General features: G+C 45.2%; 1 protein-coding gene across 1 annotated transcript in view; it reads right to left on the bottom strand.

Annotated features, from left to right (window-relative positions):
• Positions 1-3,312: 3,312 nt before the first annotated feature.
• Positions 3,313-23,603, bottom strand: part of LOC121530637 (palmitoyltransferase ZDHHC8B) — a 91,107-nt gene continuing 70,816 nt past the window's right edge. Inside the window, exons 2-11 of the mRNA XM_041835752.1 lie at positions 18,857-18,978; positions 17,020-17,177; positions 15,747-15,919; positions 15,300-15,402; positions 14,979-15,070; positions 14,202-14,337; positions 13,824-13,941; positions 7,029-7,135; positions 5,729-6,825; positions 3,313-4,841 (exon numbers count right to left, since the gene is read on the bottom strand). Coding sequence (XP_041691686.1) covers positions 4,685-4,841; positions 5,729-6,825; positions 7,029-7,135; positions 13,824-13,941; positions 14,202-14,337; positions 14,979-15,070; positions 15,300-15,402; positions 15,747-15,919; positions 17,020-17,177; positions 18,857-18,978 — 2,263 coding nt within the window. The 3' untranslated portion in view covers positions 3,313-4,684. The remainder of the gene's footprint in view (positions 4,842-5,728; positions 6,826-7,028; positions 7,136-13,823; positions 13,942-14,201; positions 14,338-14,978; positions 15,071-15,299; positions 15,403-15,746; positions 15,920-17,019; positions 17,178-18,856; positions 18,979-23,603) is intronic.

Genomic DNA, 23,603 nt, shown 5'->3' with positions numbered 1-23,603 from the left:
TTTCGTTTCATTTTGTTGTTGTTGAAGACTGATCACACCAAATCAAAATTAATGACAACGGTTTATCAGACTTAAGTGTAGGCTACAGTACGTTCTGGCTTGGGTCCCCTTCTCGGTGGCTCAAGTTTGTTTTTAGGTCATAATGCATTCCCTCAAAACTGAAACTAAAGCATGTAGAAAATATATAGTGGAAGAGTGTATTGATGCAGTATCAGGTGTGCTCACCGTCCTAACCTGTCCCCACTAACTGTGAGTTGACCCTGCATCGAAGTGCCAGTGCATCTGTAAATACATGTGCATGGATGGAATGTTGCTTTTCATTTGCACTCAAATGGTTTAAGATGTTTCCTCCACCTTCCAATAAAAGCTCTCAAATACCTTTTTGTCTGTCTTTGCTATTTTATGTGGAGTGAGGAATAGGGCTTTGACGGTGATGGATTTTTGGATGACGGTTATTGGTCAGCCAAATGACCGTGGTCACCAGAATAACAATTTTTTGTATTTTTAGTAAAATATGCACATTTTCTCCTATCCTCCACTCCTGACTGCATGTGCTGCTGCTATAGGGAGGGGGTGTTGCCTAGGCAACCGAAGACTCGTTTGCTACAACACCTTGCTTGTTTCAGCAAAGAGCAACAAAGTTGTCATGTTGTAGAGTCCATGTTACAGCAGAAACGGACTCAACCGTACGAATAGCCGGCTGTCCCGTCTTCAGTCAGCTGTTTATTCCACACAATTTTTTAAACAGCTATGACAGTTATTTTATTATCATGACGGTCTTCATCCATAGCCGTCGGTTACGCGGTTATACGGTAATTGTGCCAGCCCTAGTGAGGAATTCCTAAGCGCATTAGAGTCAGTTCGGTATGGAAAGTCAATGCTGTCTGCCTTGCAAGATGGTCTGGAATAAAATGTTTATACACAAATTATCCAGTAAGATATGTTCTAATACATATTCTAATACATTCCACCAGATGGTGCTGTTTCGGAGGACGTTAAAAAGAACTGAAATCTCATTGAACAAATACAAACATTTTGATCTGTGTCCCTGAAATGAATCAACATCAATCTAGTGAATCCATAGGCTTGACAAACATTTTTTTATTCTAAATCTGTCATCAAGTGGCAAATATTTCCTTTCAACAAAAAGAATAAAGCATGTATATTAACAGTTTTTCCAATATACTTTCTATATATTTTTTCCCCATTCATATGACAAATGTTACAAAATACTACATCTGATTATGATAAGCAAGACATACAGCAACAGGTATTCTGCAATAGTTCATATTGTTCAGGTGAGGTGACTTGGGACTCGAATCAAACTTCAGTGTTAAGGATTGAATCAAGCTCTTGGTGAAATATCCATCAGACAGCAAAGCACAGCAAAAATAAATCTAAAGGAAGAATAACAACAATCACTTTTGTCATATGTGCTTCTGTGCTTGAAGGGGAAGGTTCAAATATGTATCAACAATGTTGGGTCGGTCACCTGTAAGGACCACAGGTGAATTTGAGTTAAATATTTTAATTCCCACAAAACAGGTGATCATCTCAATATTAAATTAAAACTATTATGAGACAAGTGACCACCCAATACTGTATTCAACTGAAAATAGTATGGCATATTAACCTAACAAGCCACGTTTAATATAATACAATTAGGGTCTGCTATGGGGTTGGACCAGTTGTTATCAATTTGTATCATCATATTTGAAGCTTATGGTCTGCAATTGAACCGGTAATATGAAAAGATGGAGAACTGGAATGGTATGTGCCACAAATAAGAGGCTAAAAGAACATTACATGGCAAGGGGTATTCTCTTCTGTACTCTCTCCAATGTGAGGGTCACATACCAATATATACATCTATTACACGATATCTACAATTATGGTACTTTCAGGTAAAGTGAGTATCTCAATGAATAGGTAAAATAATTTCTTAAAAATTAGTCTACCATCCATAAGTGGGACCATTCAGCCATAAGCATGTTTAGAATTATTGGTGGCATTTCATAGGTGGTTGTCCCACAGTGCAACCTGGCTACCGGTCATATTCTATTAGATTTCTTTGTGCAGTAAACATCATTGACCTCTTGAAAGGCCACAATGGTAATTTAATGGGTGCGGTGTGTAGCTGCAAACAAAGAGTCATTTACATCCATGTAAATTCTGTCATCAACACTAACAACGTGCAAATGACCAGGTGACATTTCTCACCTCAAATGTTCTGAGCCTTTTACAAACAAGAAAATAAAGATACAAAACAGAGGGAAACTTTCAAGCTACATTTAATCAGTGTTTTTTTTAAGGAACAAAAATAATAGATGTATGTACCTATCAAACTATATCTTATTTTCATTAGTGCACAACAAAAAAAAAAACAGTCCCATAGTTTTATCTATGACTTTCCTCATGTCTTGTAATTGCATTAGTTTGCTGTGCCAGACAGCTGCTGAAAGTAGATGGATGTCAGGAGCACCCAGAGCTTTAACAGAATCAGGGTAAGAGACACCTTTGGCACTTTTTAACCTAACTTTTTTTTAATGACATCTGCTTTGTTTGACTTTACATTGCTTCATCAATAACGTATTTTACACTGCAAAATACAACAAACTAGTATACCCCCTTCCCTGTATGGGTTATGGTACTTAATAATTAATTCACTTAGGTTATAAATTATCCAAAAAAATCCACTCAAAATCCAAACATCCATTCCAAGCTTGAGTATCTGTATAAAAAGCAAGATGTATCAAACATTTTCGAAAGGTTGGGTATAAAAAAAACAAATCAATAAAAAAAACTACTAAATAAAAATGAGTGACAGGTTTTCATGTTGTAACACAGCTGAAGACTTCATTGATTTTCAAGGTTTTTCCACTCTTGATATGAATCATAACAAAACACAATTATACATGGCTTTAACATAACTTATTATGGGTAGACCTATTTTACAAAAAATACTAAGTCACAAAAGTAATAAATTGCCTATCAGATGTTTTGGCTGTGCATGGCTGACTGGCTAGCTGGTGGGAGTTGTACTGAATATGGTGAGGACCGTTTTGTTGAGGTATTCAGGATGGATCACAGATAACAGCCACCTCTGTAACACTCAGTAGCAGAGGCTTTTGTGTATCTTCTTAGCACTGGTCTGTTACGGCAGGTCACTCTAACATAACATTGAAATCAATAGATAGGATGTTGGACTATGTTACTGATAACTGTAGCTTATGGTATACTTAAGCAATAAGGCACGAGGGGGTGTGGTATATGGCCAATATACCACGGCTAAGGGCTGTTCATATGCACGACGCAATGCGGAGTGCCTGGATACAGCCATTAGCCGTGGTATAATGGCCATGTACCACAAACCCCCAAGGTGTCTTATTGCAATTATAAACTGGTTATAAACGTAACTAGAACAGTAAAAATAAATGTTTTTTCATACCTGTGGTATACGGTCTGATATACCACGACTTTCAGCCAATCAGCATTCAGGGCTCGAACCACACAGTTTATGAAGGGAAATAAATACTGGAGCTTAGCTAGAGTTGCGATGAATATGCTCCTGTACTGTAAGCCCTAAAACACCTCCTCAAAACTCATAGAGGATAAATGTAGAGTTGGAGACATTCAAGACCTGTGTCTCTGAGTGCAACACAGCACTGTTGTATCACCATTTAACAGTTTGATATCCATTCTAGATTGTATTGATCTAACACTGACTGGTGCGATGTGATCTTCTCTCTTTGCTGCTCAGTAATGGCCAACATGTTGTTGATGGACAAGACAGACACGGTCAGTTGGACAGGATATGTGAAGCACCTTGAATTCATAAGAGGTATGCTGTATGCTTGAATCCAATGGAGTGATGCTGTATGCTTGAATCTAATGGATTGATGCCGTATGCTTGAATCTAATGGATTGATGCTGTATGCTTGAATCCAAAGGTTTGATGCTGTATGCTTGAATCCAATGGAGTGATGCTGTATGCTTGAATCTGATGGATTGGTGCTGTATGCTTGAATCTAATGGATTGGTGCTGTATGCTTGAATCTATTGGATTGGTGCTGTATGCTTGAATCTAATGGATTGGTGCTGTATGCTTGACTTATTGAGTTGGAGGTGGCTCGCCATACCATTGCTATTTCAGAGAATGTTTCTGAACAAAGACATGTGGCATCATCTGTATGTGTTTGGGTGTCTGGGTGTTAACTTCTCGTGGCCTGGGTGGGTGGTTAGTGAGTGTGATCAAACAGAACAGCACCTAGACCGCAACTGAGAGACGCTGTAAACAACACATTTAAGATCTTATTCAGACTGTCCACTGATGAGCAACGCAACAAGCCACAAAATTCAACAACACACTCAGTACAAACCTCAGCCCTCTTTAGGTTGAAGTTTCTCCTTTCCCATCAAACACACACTTATCACAGCCCACTCGTCTAGTACAGACACATAGAGACCAAGGGCTAGGCCCGGAAAGAGCAGAGGTCCTCTGATTGGCCAATAATTCCCAAGTAGGAAATGCTATGTGCCCCTGATTGGTCAAAATCTAATAAAAAAAGGTCAAAGGTCGAAGAGAATCCTCTCTGTGTAGCACGGTTGTTGTTGTCATTGGATGTGGATGCCATGAGAATGCTGCCTCCTCCCTCAAGATTTGGCGCCCCGGGCCCCAGCCCTTTCACACAGATATCTCATAGGTGGTGCCACCCACCCCGGTCACCTTTTTGACATTACTGTGGCGGCTAGGGCTGAGAGTGGTGCCCTGGGCACTGGAGCTGTTGGGCCCTAGATGGCAGTCCGTTTGCCCATTCACTTTACTTTGCATCATGGCCTCTCTGAATGGGGAGAAAAAAACAAGAGAGGGCATAGTTATTTGAAGTGAGAACTAACTTAGCTTTAGATATAATCTCTCCCTCCATCTACATACATGCACATGCAGTATAAACACAGATTACATGGAAAGGTAATTCCATTGTCACACCAGAAAATCTGCGTATTGTTCTCGCATGCATGTTCTGGTGGTGTTAGTAGTTGGTGTTGTGTGGCTGGTCCCAGGAGCATGCAGTATGGAAATGACCATGACACTAGTTAGAGGAGTAATGAAACACATGCCAGTGTACCTGCTGGTGCTAGCATAAATTACCATGACTGGTGTATTCATGACCCAAAAATCTGAATTACATTTGGTGAAATAAGGGGTAAAACCATAGTTTGTTGTTAGTGATAATGTAGGTTTGTATGGATTTTCTGTAGGTGCTAAAAACATGCATAGAGAGATGTAGATGTTAATGTTCCCTTCCCAGATGGAAGAGAGTGACAGGAGGGAGAAAAGCATGCAAACAGAAGGAAATTATGGTGGGGTAATGCAACTTTATTCATCATGACAGACAACTTAGAAAAATACTTCCTATGAAGGCAAAACAATAAAATCCAGTGACATATATCATGCACAGTACTTAATTAGGATAAAAGGGTATAATATCTGAAGGAAACTGTATGTATACAGATGCTACATGTTAACACCTAGCCTTAGCTCTCCGAGGCTCACTACTCATCCTGTGTGGGGGACTAGAGCCCATCCACCGCTGGTTTCTACCCAGTCAGCCAGCAGGGCATCAGAGCTTCAGGGCTTCCTGTGGGGAGTGAGTTCTGCTCCCCTACCCAGCCCCTCAGCTCATTTCATGCACCCCAGGAGACGTTAGGGGTATGTTAGGATTCGTACCTTGGGCCACCCAGGCGGGGTGAGTCTGTCCTCTCCAGGGCGTGGATGAAGGAGAGTTTCTTGTGGGTGTAGGAGGGGGATCGGGGCATGGCGGGGGAGTGGTGGGGCTGTTGGGCCGGGGAGCGGCAGAGGGGCTCAGGGGCCCTGCCTCCCTGCATGCTGCTGTCAGTGTGCAGGGAGCTGGAGGAAGTCCTGGGGGCACGTACCAGAGAGGAGCCACCAGAGGAGCGCAGCACGGGGGTCCGAGGCCCATAGCTCACCACCCCCACCCCCATCAGGTTGTCCCTGGAACCTCCGTAGGCTGGGGGCGTGGGGCCTCTGGAGCTGGGGCCCCGGGGACCGTCGGGGTAGCAGGCGCTGGGAGGCAGGCCGTACCCTCCAGAGCTGTCGAACATGTCCTGAGCCTGGGCATAGGCCTGAGCCTGGGCATAGGACTGAGCCTGGGAGCGCCCCCCGTGGTGCAGCAGCTGCAGCTTCTCCCTCTCCTCCATCTCTTTACGCTCCTGGATGGAGGCCATGATGGTTTTGGAGAGGTTGTCGTAGCGCACCGGGGACAGGTCCCGGTCCTGGGGGGACTGCCTGCCCCTGCTCAACCCCATCCCCCTGGAGCCCAACACCGGGCTGAAGCTGGGGGGGACCTGCTGCCTCTGGATCTGAGGTTCAGGCCCCCGCACGTGGCACATTTTGGTTGGCAGGAAGGGTGAGTGTGAGCCCATAGAGGGCATGCCGGGGTGGGCTATGCACTCGGCTGCGGTGGCTGGGGAAATGCTGGGGTTGAGCAGGCTGTCGTAGGAGAGGCTGCTGTTGCGGTTGGACAGTGGGGAGAAGACGCTCTTGTAGGGGGTGGCGGTGACTGTCTCAGGCTGCAGGACAGGCAGCTGGCCCTTGTCCCTGCGCTGGTAGGCATGCTTCAGGCTGAGGGAGCTGGAGGTGATGGGGTAGGAGTCCAGCTGCAGTGGGGAGGACTGGAAGGATCGGTGGAGAGGGGCGTTGCGGTAGTCAGGCAGGTCCAGGTTGGGCTCTGAGCGGTAGTCGACATGGCAACGGCCCTCCTCCAAGATGGCTGACGCCTTACAGTGGTCATCAGGCATTACAATCTGACAACACAAAACAACACAGAAGTAGTGAGGAATATGGACTATTATTTTGACTAGCCATACTATAATGAAAACATTTTTATAAAAAATTTAAAGAGCTGTTAATTTATATGCAGTCACCCTCGCAACTGTGCAGGAATACAGCAAAAGTATTGGGTAAGCCTGTTTGCAATTACTATTACAATTCAGTCATTTAGTCTGACCTTCTCCCCTGCCGCGTGGTAATGGACTTTAGGGATGGTGCCGAACGAGGGCCGGTACTTGTACATGGCCGGGGAGGAGGGATGGGTCTTGCCGGACAGGGAACTATCTGGAAGGGGAAGACAGAAAAGACAATGTTACTGTGAGAGACAGACTATTATCTGGTGTAAGGATGTAAGCATCCATTTTATGGTGTGTTAGAATTGATAGTGTTGTCATCATCAGAGCCTTTCATATCTCATTATGTTGTGAAAGCCATCTCAAGCTAAAACAGAAAGGCAAATGGAGGAAAGAATAGACATTCAGAAACTAACATATACAGACAAAAATCACAAGGAATCGTCCTTGCATGGAAATCCTTGCTTTGACTTTTTCGGTACAACAGACACTGGACATGTCCTAGCAATGTTGTTAGGTAAATCTTGTTGTGATGCAGTGATTTTGTCATTGCAAATAATGCAGTAACATACAACACCACCAAGTGGCAGTAGAGCAACAGTGATTGAAATAACTGTCAGGAAGGAGCTCCAGACATAATGCACCCATGACACTATAGATCAGGAATGGGCAACTTTGATGGGGGTGGGCGCCACAAAAAATCAGAACTCATCACGAGGGGCCGCAGTGGCTTGCGGGTCTGCATACCCACATCCAGTCTATAACAAATCTGGAGCAGATTGACTGAACCAGGCCCATTCATGACAAATTACACTTAATTTCTACTCGCTGATGAAGAGCCATAGAGGCCTGCCATGCTGGAGTTCATTCATCAAGCCCAACTAGCTATAAGTCACTAACTAGCACTGAGATGGAGCGCTTTTAGGGGGCCAGAGAGAGCAGTTTGGGGCAATACACCAGAGAGAGAAAGAAACAAAAAGAGACAGAGAGAGAAACACAGGGAGAGTGAGAACGAGGGAGAGAGATACACACTAGTGATTTGCGGGTTGACTCATAACCTGCAGTCCCGCGGTTATATCCCCGGGGTGTGCGGGTTTAGGGTCATGAAATATTGTGTGGATGAAGAGCGGGTGGGTGGCGGGCAGGTTGAATAAAGAGAAAACAATGCATTATTGTGCAATTCATATCTATAGGCTACACTGAGGTTTCTCTTTCATTATTTTTTATCTGCCATTATAAACTGGGTGGTTCGAGCCCTGAATGCTGACAGCCATGGTATATCAGACCGTATACCATTGGTATAACAAAACATTTATTTTCACTGCTCTAATTACGTTGGTAACCAGTTTATAATAGCAATAAGGCACCTCTGGGGTTTGTGATATATGGCCAATATACCACAGCTCAGGGCGGTATCCAGGCACTCGTGCATAAGAACAGCCCTTAGCCGTGGTATATAGGCCATATACCACACCTCCTCGGGCCTTATTGCTTAATTAGAGCGTAAGCCAAAGCTTTAGGGCCTTACTGTACGTGCGCCAAATGCTATCGGGAACTTGGGCAGAAAACGTTGATCCACTGAGGCAAAAAGGACAATGTCATAGCTTAATTCAATAAGAGAAAAGCTACGAAATAGGGAGTTGAAAATAAAGAAAAGGGAAGGCCAGAACAGAAATGTTTGGGAAAGATTTTGTAAAGTGGTAAAAGAGGTTGATAGCAGTTGGGAGTGTGATGTTATGTGTGATGATTGAGGCGCTATACAACTTTGAAAGTCACAAGACTGGGACTTCAAATATGGCACGTCAAGGGATCTGTAGTCTGCTGTTTAGATGGGTTAAATGGAATAGTAACTGAAATCTGGGCACTGACTGTAGGTTTATACAGTGCCTTCAGAAAGTATTGATACCCCTTGACTTATTCCACATTATGTTGCGTTACAGCCTGACTTCAAAATGGATTAAATAGATTTCTCACCAATCTACACACAATACCCAATAATGAGAAAGTGAAAACATGTTTATAGAAATGTTTGCTAATTTACTGAAAATGAAATACAGAAATATCTAATTTACATAATAATTCACACCCCTGAGTCAATATTTTGTAGAAGCACATTTAGCGGCGATGACAGCTTTGAGTCATCTGTATCAGCTTTGCACATCTGGATTTGGGGATTTTCTCCCATTCTTCCTTGCAGATTTTCTCAAGCTCTGTTAAGTTAGATGGGGAGCAGTGGTGAACAGCAATCTTCATCTTTCTACAGATTTTCAATGGGATTCAAGTCTGGGCTTTGGCTGGGCCACTCAAGGACTTTTATGTTGTTCTGAAGCCATTCCAGCGTTGTTTTGGCTGTATGCTTGGGGTCATTGTCCTGTTGGATTGTAAATCTTTGCCCCAGTCTAACATCGTTCGCACTCTGAAGCAGGTTCTCATCAAGGATTTGGCTGTATTTGGCTCCATTCATTGTTCCCTCTATCCTTACCAGTCTCCCAGTCCCTGCTGCTCAAAACCATCCCCATAGTATGATGCTGCCACCACCATGCTTCACGGTAGGGATGGTGTTGATGGGTAATGAGCTGTGCCTGGTTTTTCTCCAGACATAGCGCTTTGCATTCAGCCTAAAGAGTTCAATTTATGTCTCATCAGACCACAGAATATTTTGCCTTATGCTCTCCGAGTCTTTCATGTGCCTTTTTGCAAACTCCAGGTGTGCTGTCATGTGCCTTTTTCTCAGGAGTTGCTTCTGTCTGGCCACTCTCTCATAAAGCCCAGATTGGTGAAGTGCTGTGGAGACTTCAGGCAGGTTCTCCCATCTCAGTCAAGGAACTCTGTAGTTCTGTCAGAGTGGTCATTGGGTTCTTGGTCACCTCCCTGAGGCAGAGTTGCAAAGAAAAAGCCATATCTCAGACTGGGCAATAAAAAGAAAAGATTTAGATGGACAGTCTGAGATATGGCTTTTTCTTTGCAACTCTGCCTAGATGGTCAGCATCCCGGAGTCGCCTCTTCACTGTTGACATTGAGACTGGTGTTTTGCGGGTACTATTTAATGAAGCTGCCAGTTGAGGACCTGTTTTGAACGGTAGTGTATGCCTCATCACAATTCTATCTCGGAGATCTACGGGCAGATCCTTGGACTTCATGGTATAGTTTCTGCTCTGACATGCACTGTCAACTGTGGGACCTTCTATAGACAGGTGTATTTCTTTCTAAATCCTGTCCAAACAATTGAATTGGCCACAGGTGGACTCCAATCAAGTTGTAGTGACATAACAAGTATTATCAAAGGAAATTGGATGCACCTGAGCTCAATTTGGAGCGTCATTGCAAAGGGGTATGAATGGTTATGTAAATGAGATATTTCTATATTTCAATTTCAATAAATGTGCTAAAATTTCTAAAAACATGTTTTCATTTTGTCATTATTGTGTGTAGATGGGTGAGAGAAAACATTGATTTAATCCATTTTCAATTCAGGCTGTTACAAAACAAAATGTGGAATAAGTCAAGGGGTATGAATACTTTCTGAAGGCACTGTAACCTCTCGCATAGCCTAATATAATACTAACTCCTGCAGAATTAAACATTTCTTGCAGTAAAATGATACACCAAATGTACATTTTGACTCAGGAACAGGAGTAGAGAAATATGATTGATTTCTTTCAGCATCTTGAGAGAATGAATGCACGGCTAGGGATCGTCTGTAAAGGTGCTATAGTATTTTATTTATTTATTATTCTTTTTATTCTCTCCCTTTTTCAATCCAATTACGATCTTGTCTCATCGCTGCAACTCCCCAACGGGCTTAGGAGAGGCAAAGGTTGATTCATGCGTCCTCCGAAACATGACCTGCCAAACCGCTCTTTTTAACACCCGCCCAACCCGGAAACCAGCCACACCAAAGTGTGTGAGGAAACACAGTTCAACTGACAACCGGAGTCAGCCTGCAGGCGCCCGGCCAGCCACAAGGAGTCGCTAGAGCGCGATGAGCCAAGTAAAGCCCCCCCCCGGCATAACCCTCCCCTAACCCGGATGATGCTGGGCCAATTGTGCGCCACCCTATGGGTTGTGACACAGCCCGGGATCGAACCCGGGCCTGTAGTGATGCCTCAAGCACTGCGATGCAGTGCCTTAGACCGCTGTGCCACTCGGGAGACCCCAAACGGATAGTATTTCAACCACATAAAATATGCATCAAGCCGAACTGAAATCTCGAACCCCTCGAACTGAAACCAAGGAACTTGAAACTCTCGACCCACTCCACTACAGCCCCGTCGATGTTAATGGGGGCCTGTTCGGCCCGCCTTTTCCTGTAGTCCACGATCAGCTCCTTTGTCTTGCTCACATTGAGGGAGAGGTTGTTGTCCTGGCACCACACTGCCAGGTCTCTGACCTCCTCCCTATAGACTGTCTCATCGTTGTCGGTGATCAGGCCTACCACTGTTGTGTCGTCAGCAAACTTACTGATGGTGTTGGAGTCGTGTTTGGCCATGCAGTCGTAGGTTAACAGGGAGTACAGGAGGGGACTAAGCATGCACCCCTGAGCGGCCCCAGTGTTGAGGTTCAGCGTGGCAGACGGTTGTTGCCTACCCTTACCACCTGGGGGCGGCCCGTCAGGAAGTCCAGGATCCAGTTAAGAGGGAGGTGTTTAGTCCCAGGGTCCTTAGCTTAGTGAATAGCTTTGTGGGCACAATAAACAGCATTCTCATATAGGTGTTCCTTTTGTCCAGGTGGGAAAGGGCAGTGTGGAGTGTGATTGAGATTGCGTCATCTGTGGATCTGTTGGGGCATTATGCGAATTGGAGTGGGTCTAGGGTATCCGGGATGGTGCTGTTGATGTGAGCCATGATCAGCCTTAAAACCAGCATCAAAACACTTCATGGCTACCGACGTGAGTGCTACGGGGCGGTAATCATTTAGGCAGGTTACCTTTGCTTCCTTGGGCACAGGGACTATGGTTTTCTGCTTGAAACATGTAGGTATTACAGACTCGGTCAGGGAGAGGTTGAAAATGTCAGTGAAGACACTTGCCAGTTGGTCTGCGCATGCTTTGAGTACCCGTCCTGGTAATCCGTCTGGCCCCGCGGCTTTGTGAATGTTGACCTGTTTAAAGGTCTTGCTCACATCGGCTACCGAGAGCGTTATCACACAGTCGTCCGGAACAGCCGGTGCTCTCATGCATGCTTCAGTGTTGCTTACCTCGAAGCGAGCATAAAAGGCATTTAGCTCGTCTGGTAGGCTCGCGTCACTGGGCAGCTCGCGGCTGGGTTTCCCTTTGTAGTCCGTAATAGTTTTCAAGCCCTGCCACATCCGACGAGCGTCAGAGCCGGTGTAGTAGGATTCAATCTTATTCCTGTATTGACGCTTTGCCTGTTTGATGGTTCGTCTGAGGGCGTAGCGGGATTTATTTTAAGCGTCCGGATTAGTGTCCCGCTCCTTGAAAGCGGCAGCTCTAGGCTTTAGCTCGATGCAGATGTTGCCTGTAATCCATGGCTTCTGGTTGGGATATGTACGTACGGTCACTGTGGGGACGACGTCGTCGATGCACTTATTGATGAAGCCTATGACTGAGGTGATATACTCCTCAATGCCATTGGATGAATCCCGGAACATATTCCAGTCTGTGCTAGCAAAACAGTCCTGTAGAGTAGCATCCGCGTCATCTGACATGCTGGTAGAAATAAGGTCAAACAGATTTATATTTGCCTGCATTAAAGTCCCCGGCCACTAGGAGCGGCGCTTCTGGATGAGCATTTTCTTGTTTGCTTATGGCATTATACAGCTCGTTGAGTGCGGTCTTAGTGCCAGCATCGGTTTGTGGTGGTAAATAGACGGCTACGAATAATATAGATGAGAACTCTCTTGGTAGATAGTGTGGTCTACAGCTTATCATAAGGTACTCTACCTCAGGCGAGCAATACCTCGAGACTTCTTTAATATTAGACATCGCGCACCAGCTGTTATTGACAAATAGACACACACACCCGCCCCTCGCGTTACCAGACGTAGCGTCTCTGTCCTGCCGATGCATGAAAAATCCTGCCAGCTCTATATTATCCGTGTCGTCGTTCAGCCACGACTCAGTGAAACATAAGATATTACCGTTTTTAATGTCCCGTTGGTAGGATATTCTTGATCGTAGATCATCGATTTTGTTTTCCAATGATTGCACGTTGGCCAATAGAACGGATGGTAGTGGAGGTTTACTCACTCGCCTACGAATTCTCAGAAGGCAGTCCGACCTCCGCCCCCTTTTTCTCTGTCTTTTCTTCACGCAAATGACGAGGATTTGGGCCCGTTCTCGAGAAAGCAGTATATCCTTCGCGTCGGACTTGTTAATAAATAAATAAATCTTTGTCCAGTTCGAGGTGAGTTATCGCTGTTCTGATGTCCAGAAGTTATTTTCGGTCATAAGAGACGGTAGCAGCAACATTATGTACACAATAAGTAAAAAAATAAGTTACAAACAACGCCAGAAAACTAACAAATTAGCACAGTTGGTTTGGAGCCCGTAAAACGGCAGCCATCCCCTCCGGCACCATCTTTCTGTTCTGTTGGGCAAAAACTGCTCGTTGATGAGAGAGGTCGAAGGACAATGGCAAGAATCATGCAAGCTAACAGGTGGGCCAAAAACAGACAAATAACGCCGCAGTACAACAGTGGTGTGCAGAACGGCATCTCGGAACGCACAACTCGTCGATCGTTGTCACGGATGGGCTATTGCAGCAGACAACCAAACCCGGGTTCCATTCCAACTTCGGGCGGTTGCGGGTGCGGGTTATTAGCGATTGCGTGCAGGTGTGGGTGAACAAACAGCTGACCCGCGCATCACTAATTCACAGAGAGAGAGAGAGAGAGAGACAGAGAAATGTGATGACTTTGCATAGATTGCCCATTATTACCTTCGCTGGACGTCAGCTGGCTCTTCAGCTGGTTGTAGCGGTCAGCTTTGGGGGGTAGTGGAGGCTGGGTGTCTAGGCCTTTGTCATCCAGGGTCAGACCATCCAGACTGATCTTGGACTTGACAGGGGAGATGACGAGGGGTTAAATGTGGTCTTAAAAAGAACAGCAGGTGGAAGAACAGAACCGGGGATAGGACTAGGGTTATGACTGGGGACAGGGTTAGGTAAAGGGACTGGCTGGGAATAGTACAGTTGAAGAGGACTAGAAAGATGTCTAGGTGAAATATAGATAATAGGACTGGGAATAAAAGCAGGGATAGGACATGGAATAAGACTAGAAATATGACTATTGTATCTACTGAATGTACTGAAGCTTACTTTAGACCGGAGGATGCTGGTGTGGATCCCGTTGTCGCTGACCTTGATGCTGATCTGTTTGTCAGACAGGTCTGGTCTAATGAAGGGGGGCTTGATGGAGACAGGGGGCTTCTTCCTTGGGTCCACACCATTGTACCTATATAGAGGAGAGGAGAGACGACTCATCATATGAGAGTTAGCCTGAGTCCCAGATTTGTTTGTACTGTCTTGCCAACTCCTGTGTTATTGTCAAGTGACAATGACATAGGAGTTGTCAAGACAGCACAAACATATCTAGGACTCAGGCTATATGGGAGTATGGGGCGAATTCAATGGTGGATGATGACTTTAATAAAACCGTTTCAGTCCCCACCTGGGTATTGTCTATCTGAGGCTATCTATAGTGTTAATTTTAGCAGTGTAATATCTCCCAAAAGTTATCCTTAATCAGGCTCTGAGGTCTGGCTCCTGAATGTGTGAACGTGTGTTTGTGCTGTACTTGATTTCCCCTTAACTGTTGTTCTACAAAGTGATTCAGTTCTCCCAGCCATCTGCCTTCCTCTGGGGGTGGCTTCATCCAGGTAGAAAACGCACGCACGCACGCATGCGTGCACACACACACCTCTCTTTGGACATTGCTGCAGTTCTATCTCAGCAGTCTACTCAGAATGACTACATCAGAACGGGTACCGTGGCAACCCCCTCGGTCTTCGTTACCGCTGACTTTTTAATGCCCGTCTGTCCGGCTCCCACCACCCACACCCCCTGACCTACAGTAGGAAACCATGTCCTGCTTACCTGGGCGCCAGGGGAGCACACAGGACATACTTGATGTTGTCACAGCAACCCCGCGTGAAGGGATTTACTCCTCCACGGAACTTGCCTGTCACCTGAGGAACAGAATGCTTTGTTAGAGTGGGAGGAAGAAGAGATGCAAGGCCAGAACACACACGCACACACACACACAGCTAGAACTAGCTAGCAGATTTGAGTTGGCAAGTGAAGCTGCAATGCTGATATTGTGTCCTGTATGATACATGATAGAATGTACTGTATGTTTGTGAGTGTGTGTGTGTGTGTGTGTCTGGGTAAGCTGCTCTTAGGTGGGCCCCTTCTCACCTGTTCGTTAGTGGTGCGACCTCTGGCGACGAGGACCATATGGAAGCCTGTCAGGCCCATGACTGGAATGAAGAAGAGCCCTGCTATACACATCACCACCAGACTGGACATACGTAGTCAAGGAGAGCACAATGTTGTTAGGAGCCATTTTAGCAGCTGCAAACCAACCAGCGCTGCCACCAATGACTGTATGGCTGCCACTGAGCCATTCAGACAACTATTTTAGAGAGGAGGAATTTCTCTATACAACAATCAATCATTATCACAATCCACCCGCAAGGATGTGATTGTCAACCCATAGAAAATGAGGGGGGTCCTTTCTGGTGGTCCATTTTAATGTTCAGACACACTTTTACCCAGGCCCTTCAGAACATAACACAAAAGGCCCTAGTTTTGATACAACAGAAGGTGAAACGAGACCCAGCTGGCGTCAATGTGGAAGGATACGTGATGGTGGTGTGCAGCGTGCCCAGCCGCTCCATGTGGTGCAGCACGAACAGCATGCCGAAGGAGAACACGCCCACCATGTGGATGCTTAGTGACAGCAGGAACAGGAAGAAGTAACGGTAGTTCCTACGCCCGATACAGTTGTTCACCCAGGGGCAGTGGTGGTCAAAGTCCTGAGGAGAGAGAAAGAGATGGGTGTTCAGGATGGTGGAGAGATGCAGTTGTTCAGCCAGGGGCAGTGCTGGTCAAGGTCCTGGGGAGGGACAGAGAGAGATGGATGGGTGTTAGGAGATGGTCATAGGGTAGAGTGGAGATAACAGGATCATACAACTCTACATTTACATTTACATTTTAGTCATTTAGCAGACGCTCTTATCCAGAGCGACTTACAGGAGCAATTAGGGTTAAGTGCCTTGCTCAAGGGCACATCGACAGATTTTTCACCTAGTCGGCTCAGGGATTAGAACCAGCGACCTTTCGGTTACTGGCACAACACTCTTAACCACTAAGCTACCTGCCGCCCTCTATACTACATGATAAAAGCTCTTCAGTGTATTCACACACTCGACAGAGATGTTTCAATCAATTCCATCATCTCTGATTGCATAAGTCAGATTTCTGAGGTCTGGAATTTTTACAAACATCTACCATACTTTAGCTGACTTTGTTTTTGATTGTGGTTGAGCGTCTACTGAAGAGCACAGCACCAGTGTGAGTAGTTTGTCTGAAATATAGGAGGCTGCCTCACAACCTTCAGTTCAAAGTCAGATTTGAACTCTTTCATGGAGAGACAGACTGTACAGGAACACAGCTGGAGAGTAGGGCTTCAAATGGGAAAAACAAAAAGTTATGAAACCAATCTTCTGTTTTACTGAATGTTGCTTGGATGTGGTGTAAAACATGATTGCAATCCAATAAGGAATAACATTGTTCACAGACAGTAGATTGACAAGTCTTGTCTGTGAACACATACCATCAGTCAGCTGTCACACATAGAAACAAGGCTAACACCACATTGTAGTGTCAACGGCTGACAAATGGGCTAGCGTGTGGTGTGTGTGTGTGTGTTTGTCTGTGTGTGTCTGTCTGTGTGTATGTGTGTGTGTGTGTGTGTGTATGTGTGTGTGTCTGTGTGTGTATGTATGTGTGTCTGTGTGTGTCTCTCTGTGTGTCTGTGTGTATCTGTCTGTCTGTGTGTGTCTCTGTGTGTGTGTCTCTGTGTGTGTGTGTGTGTGTGTGTGTGTGTGTAAGTGTGTAAGTGTGTCTGTCTTACCTCCACACAGTTGTCACACACGCTGCAGTGAGAGCAGCGGGGTGGTCTGTAGAAGTGACAGGTGGCACACCATTTCATCCGGACCTGAATTCCTTTGATCTCCACATTCTTGTAGAGAGGAGCCCGGAAATCATCGTCCTTGTCCTCGTCCTCATCCGCTGTCACAACGGGAGAGAACACGTTAGCAGGCAAGTACACACGTGCGCACGTGCACACACACACACACGTACACACAAACATCTGATTTACGATTCCATTTGACAGGGGCAACAGGAGGTAGACTTAAATTAAGCTAACTCCCATGGTTAGCTGTCTGTACAAATTGACATTTTATAAAAACACTATGCATTTTGTAGCCCACATATTTGGCATCAAATCAAATCAAAATTAAATGTATGTCAAATACACAGTTTACAGCCGGTATAAAAGGTGCAGTGAAATGCTTATGTGCTAGCTCCTTCAACAAAGCAGAACATTCATCAATAATAACAATGAAAAGAGTCAAAGAATAACAAGTAGTAGAAGGAATAGAAGAGGTAGTATGCATAGTAATAATGGACTGCATTTACAAATATAAAGTGGGCAGTGGAATCAATAGTATATAATAGAACAGCAGCGTTGACTGTGTGTGTGTATATGAGTTCTGAGTGTGTGTGTGTATGAGTTCTGAGTGTGTGTGTGTGTGTGTGTGTGTGTGTGTGTAAGTTTGTGTGTAAGGGTTGGATGTGTGGGTAGTCAAATAATTTCTAGGGTGCATATAGTCTCTCAGTTGCAAATAGTCTCTGAAACAAGGTAGTAAACACACAGTAATGGTTAAAGCCCAGAGGGCCTGCATTCAAGTTGGATGACAAAAAAAAGAAATCACATCAACTCCACACCGCTGTTCATTGCACTGCCCCTGTCTTTCTGAACGAGTACATTTCCAGAGGTTTTGTAGATCTTTGCACAATGGGCCACTTTACAATCTTTTTATTTCTATGTGAAGTGTATTGCTCTGGAGTGAGATAGGAAATAAAATGTGATGTCTTTCGGTTCATCAAAGAGCCCATTCAACCTGAAGGCTGATCATCATGGGACTCGGGAGAGCGGCTTCTGAACAAGTACACTCTGAAAACACACACACACACACACACACACACACACACACGCACACACACAATCCTACTGAGAGACTTCTCGGTTGTTATGAGTTTTCAGACTCTTCAAATAGATTTAAAAGGTAACCGACTGAGAAACTGAATGTAAACATCTCCCCTGCAGTCTGCTTTTTCAAAACAATCCTCAGCAGACAAACTAATGAGAGGCTTTATCATCCAATACACAATATAAGCCTTTACATTTCAAGGCTTTACATTATTATATTTGAACCTGGTAGTCACATTCACTGTACATACGTCATTCACAGATTTACACCAATTGAAGGGAGAGGAATAAGATGACAGCTCACGAGGATTGTATTGACAGGGTAGGATCTACGAAAAATGCCCCTAAGGCCATACCTCTCCTAGGAGCAAGGATTTAACTGCAATTTGTTTCTCCCCACACAGATACAGTGTGTGGAGGCAGGAGCAGTAGGATTATCCATGTTCCACAGGCATCTCACTATAGTGGATATGTGTTTCCCTCTGAGAGAGAGAGAGAGAGAGAGAGAGAGAGAGAGAGAGAGAGAGAGAGAGAGAGAGAGAGAGAGACAGACAGACAGACAGACAGACAGACAGACAGACAGACAGACAGACAGACAGACAGACAGACATGCAGACATGCAGACAGACAGACATAAAGAGAGAGAGACCCATTCATCTCATACAGACACTTTCAGTAGAATAAGGAAACTGACCTCTGGGGAAGACTCCAGGGTCCATGAAGGTAGCCATGCTGAAGTTGGCCAGCACAAAGAGGAAGACGACGCCATTGTAGAGAGGCACAGCGGGGGAGATCGTGTTGGTCAGCCAGGGGCACCTGGAGAGGAGAGGAGAGAGGACAGCCGTTAGGAAACTCCATTCATAGTTCATTCATACATAGTGATATCTGAGGATTCAGAGATAGGAGGCACACAATGAATGACGCACAAATGCACACTTGGATGCGCACATATATTTAAATATGTTGATAAATACTGATCCATTCTGATAGAGGATTGTAATCTGCCTATGAAATGAGGGATGGAGGGAATATGCAAATAGGTGACTGCTTCACGCCCCTCCCCCTCCCCCTCCATACCCACCCCCATCACCTCTACCACACACACCACCTCACACATAGCTTCACACACAGTCAACAGCAGAAACAAGATTTTCAGTATCTTTAATCCTGTGCAAATGGGAAAACGGAAAGCCTTGCAAAAAGCCGGACATGGTGTAAAACTGGAATTGCTTCTTCGCCTCTTGAGATTCAGAAATAATAACAGTGGCATCATCAGCCATACGTGGGACAGACCAGATCTCCTCTCAGCCTCAGATATAAAAGTGAATGAGAGATGATGACATATGAGGAAAGGGCTATACTTGGGCGCAGGGCTGAGCTATATTACAATGTCTAACATTTCCTGGAATTAGAGAGAGAGTTGCAGACAAACCGACAGACAGACTTGGCAGGGAGACAGACAGACAGTGTGTTGCCGCTGTGGAATGTACACACTACCCTCACACACTACCCTCACACACTACCTCACTAAATCCTGGTTGAAAGATTCCTGGAATCAGGAGGGAATAAGCACAACATCTGTGACTCCACCTACTGGGAATTCTGGGAAACCTAGTCCAGGACTAAAACAGAATCACTTAGACATTTTGTGCGTCAAGCTTGATCTTTTCCACAGGCTTATTCATCATCACATACTGTGAAATATGCAAAAAATACCTGGAAAATGCTGCTTTCAAGAATACCAAGTATTCCAATTTTTATCACTGCACACATTTTAATTGGACCTGTAGGTTGAAATGTCAAGACATTGTATGAGCCTAGAAAAGGTCTCTATGCCTCATCGCTTCTGCAGGGTCTCCTTCTAGAGGCCTACCTGAGCCACAATGCAGGGTGGTTAACTGTAGCCAGCCATAGATACACTGTAGATAGATTCGATAGATTCCATAGACAGACAGACAGACTGGGTTTTCTGTCGGTCTAAATGAGTGAGCAGTGTTAGTGTACACAACATGCATAAATTAAATGTCTCATGGGGGAGGCAGCGGTTTCGAGGAAGCACACTTCTTTGATCATGCCCGCTCAATCAGCATTACTGCTTTACACACACACAGTGCACACATACTGTATGCACACACACGCACACAGCACCCATTTCCTGGCATCTGTTAATGGAGATGATCCTCTCTCCATCTTGCCTCTCCCTACCCCCTCTGCTCTGTTCAATTATTCAGAGTGGAGGCTGTACTGTAGGTAGGAGAATGGGGTGCTGTGCTAGCAGGCCTGGGGGAGCATGGTGACTCACAGTGATCCCCAGCACCCAGCCTCTGCTCTGGAGGAGGGCCAGTCAACCAGCACCCAGCCTCTGCTCTGGAGGAGGTCCAGTCAACCAGCACCCAGCTTCTGCTCTGGAAGAGGGCCAGTCAACCAGCACCCAGCACCCAGCCTCTGCTCTGGAGGAGGGCCAGTCAACCAGCACCCAGCCTCTGCTCTGGAGGAGGGCCAGTCAACCAGCCTCTGCTCTGGAGGATGGCCAGTCAACCAGCACCCAGCCTCTGCTCTGGAGGAGGGCCAGTCAACCAGCACCCAGCACCCAGCCTCTGCTCTGGAGGAGGGCCAGTCAACCAGCACCCAGCCTCTGCTCTGGAGGAGGGCCAGTCAACCAGCACCCAGCTTCTGCTCTGGAGGACGGCCAGTCAACCAGCACCCAGCCTCTGCTCTGGAGGAGGGCCAGTCAACCAGCACCCAGCTTCTGCTCTGGAAGAGGGCCAGTCAACCAGCACCCAGCACCCAGCCTCTGCTCTGGAGGAGGGCCAGTCAACCAGCACCCAGCCTCTGCTCTGGAGGAGGGCCAGTCAACCAGCACCCAGCTTCTGCTCTGGAGGAGGGCCAGTCAACCAGCACCCAGCTTCTGCTCTGGAGGAGGGCCAGTCAACCAGCACCCAGCCTCTGCTCTGGAGGAGGGCCAGTCAACCAGCACCCAGCCTCTTCTCTGGAGGAGGTCAAGTCAACCAGCACCCAGCCTCTGCTCTGGAGGAGGGCCAGTCAACCAGCACCCAGCACCCAGCCTCTGCTCTGGAGGATTGCCAGTCAACAGCACCCAGCTTCTGCTCTGGAAAAGGCCCAGTTAACCAGCAACAGGGACCATAACCACCACCTGTATCAGTGCCCATGTGGGTAGTCTGTTCCCACAGCTTCTGTGAGTATGGCAAAGCAAAGCTACATCATGTGGGTAATACCAAGGAGGTAGTGTAGGGAGAGAGAATCCTATAGGAGTACAGTCCACTGGTCGACCCCTGCCCTGCTTTCAACTAAATATGCCCCCTTGTCATGCAGATTAACAGCCAGGATTATACATACATACTACATACATACATACATACATACATACATACATACATACATACATATACTACCAGTCAAAAGTTTGGACAAACCTACTCATTCAACGGTTTTCCTTTATTTTTTACAATTTTTTACATTGTAGAATAATAGTGAAGACATATGGAATCATGTAGTAAACAAAAAAGTGTTAAATCATATTTTATATTTGAGATTATTCAAATAGCTACCCTTTGCCTTGATGACAGCTTTGCACACTCTTGACATTTTCTCAACCAGCTTCACCTGGAATTCCCACATATGCTGAGCACTTGTTGGCTGCTTTTCCTTCACTCTGCGGTCCGACTCATCCCAAACCATCTCAATTGGGTTGAGGTCGGGATTGTGGAGGCCAGGTCATCTGATGCAGCACTCCATCACTCTCCTTCTTGGTCAAATAGCCCTTACACAGCCTGGAGGTGTGTTGGGTCATTGTCCTGTTGAAAAACAAATGATAGTCCCACTAACCAGATGGGATGGCGTATCGCTGTAGAATGCTGTGGTAGCCATGCTGGTTAAGTGTGCCTTCAATTCTAAATAAATCACTGACAGTGTCACCAGCAGAGCACCCCCACACCATAACACCTCCTCCTCCATGCTTTAAGGTGGGAAATACACATGCGGAGATCATCCGTTCACCCACACCGCGTCTCACAAAGACACCAAAAATCTCAAATTTGGACTCCAGACCAAAGGACAAATTTCCACCGGTCTAATGTCCATTGCTCGTGTTTCTTGGCCCAAGCAGGTCTCTTCTTCTTATTGGTGTCCTTTAGTGGTGGTTTCTTAGCAGCAATTAGACTATGAAGGCCTGATTCACACAGTCCCCTCTGAACAGTTGATGTTGAGATGTGTCTGTTACTTGAACTCTGTGAAGCATTTATTTGGGCTGCAATTTCTGAGGCTGGTAACGCTAATTAACTTATCCTCTACAGCAGAGGTAACTCTGGGTCTTCCATTCCTGTGGCGGTTTCATCATAGCGCTTGATGGTTTTTGCGACTGCACTTTCAAAGTTCTTGAAATGTTCCGTATTGACTGACCTTCATGTCTTAAAGTAATGATGGACTGTCGTTTCTCTTTGCTTATTTGAGCTGTTCTTGCCATAATATGGACTTGGTCTTTTACCAAATAGGGCTATCTTCTGTATACCTCCCTACCTTGTCACGACACAACTGATTGGCTCAAATGCATTAAGAAGGAAAGAAATTCCACAAATTAACTTTTAAGAAGGCACACCTGTTAATTGAAATTAATTCCAGGTGACTACCTCATGAAGCTGGTTGAGAGAATGCCAAGAGTGTGCAAAGCTGTCATCAAGGCAAAGGGTGACTATTTGAAGAATCTCAAATATAAAATATATTTTGATTTGTTTAACACTTTTTTGGTTACTATATGATTCCATATGTGTTATTTCATAGTTTTGATGTCTTCACTATTATTCTACAATATATATATATATATATATATATATATATATTTTTTTTTTTTAATGAGTAGGTGTGTCCAAACTTTTGACTGGTACTGTACATACATACATACATACAGTGCATTTGGAAAGTATTCAGACCCGTTGACTTTTTCCACATTTTGTTACGTTACAGCCTTATTCTAAAATGGATTAAATAAATAAAAATCCTCATCAATCTACACACAATACCCCATAATGACAAAGTGAAAACAGTTTTTTAGAAATGTTTGCACATTTATTACAAATAAAAAACAGAAATACCTTATTTACATAAGTATTCAGACCTTTTGCTATGAGACTCGAAATTGAGCTCAGGTGCATCCTGTTGTTTCCATTGATCATCCTTGAGATGTTTCTACAACTTGATTGGTGTCCACCTGTGGTAAATTCAATTGATTGGACATGATTTGGAAAGGCACACACCTGTCTATATAAGGTCCCACAGTTGACAGTGCATGTCAGAGCAAAAACCAAGCCATGAGGTCGAAGGAATTGTCCGTAGAGCTCCGAGACAGGATTGTTTTGAGGCACAGATCTGGGGAAGGGTACCAAAACATTTCTGCAGCTGCTTTGTCATTATGGGGTGTTGTGTGT

This window comes from Coregonus clupeaformis, chromosome 18 (genome assembly GCF_020615455.1).
Source record: "Coregonus clupeaformis isolate EN_2021a chromosome 18, ASM2061545v1, whole genome shotgun sequence".
In the NCBI taxonomy this organism is placed as follows: domain Eukaryota; kingdom Metazoa; phylum Chordata; class Actinopteri; order Salmoniformes; family Salmonidae; genus Coregonus; species Coregonus clupeaformis.
This window is presented reverse-complemented; position numbering and strand designations above follow the sequence as displayed.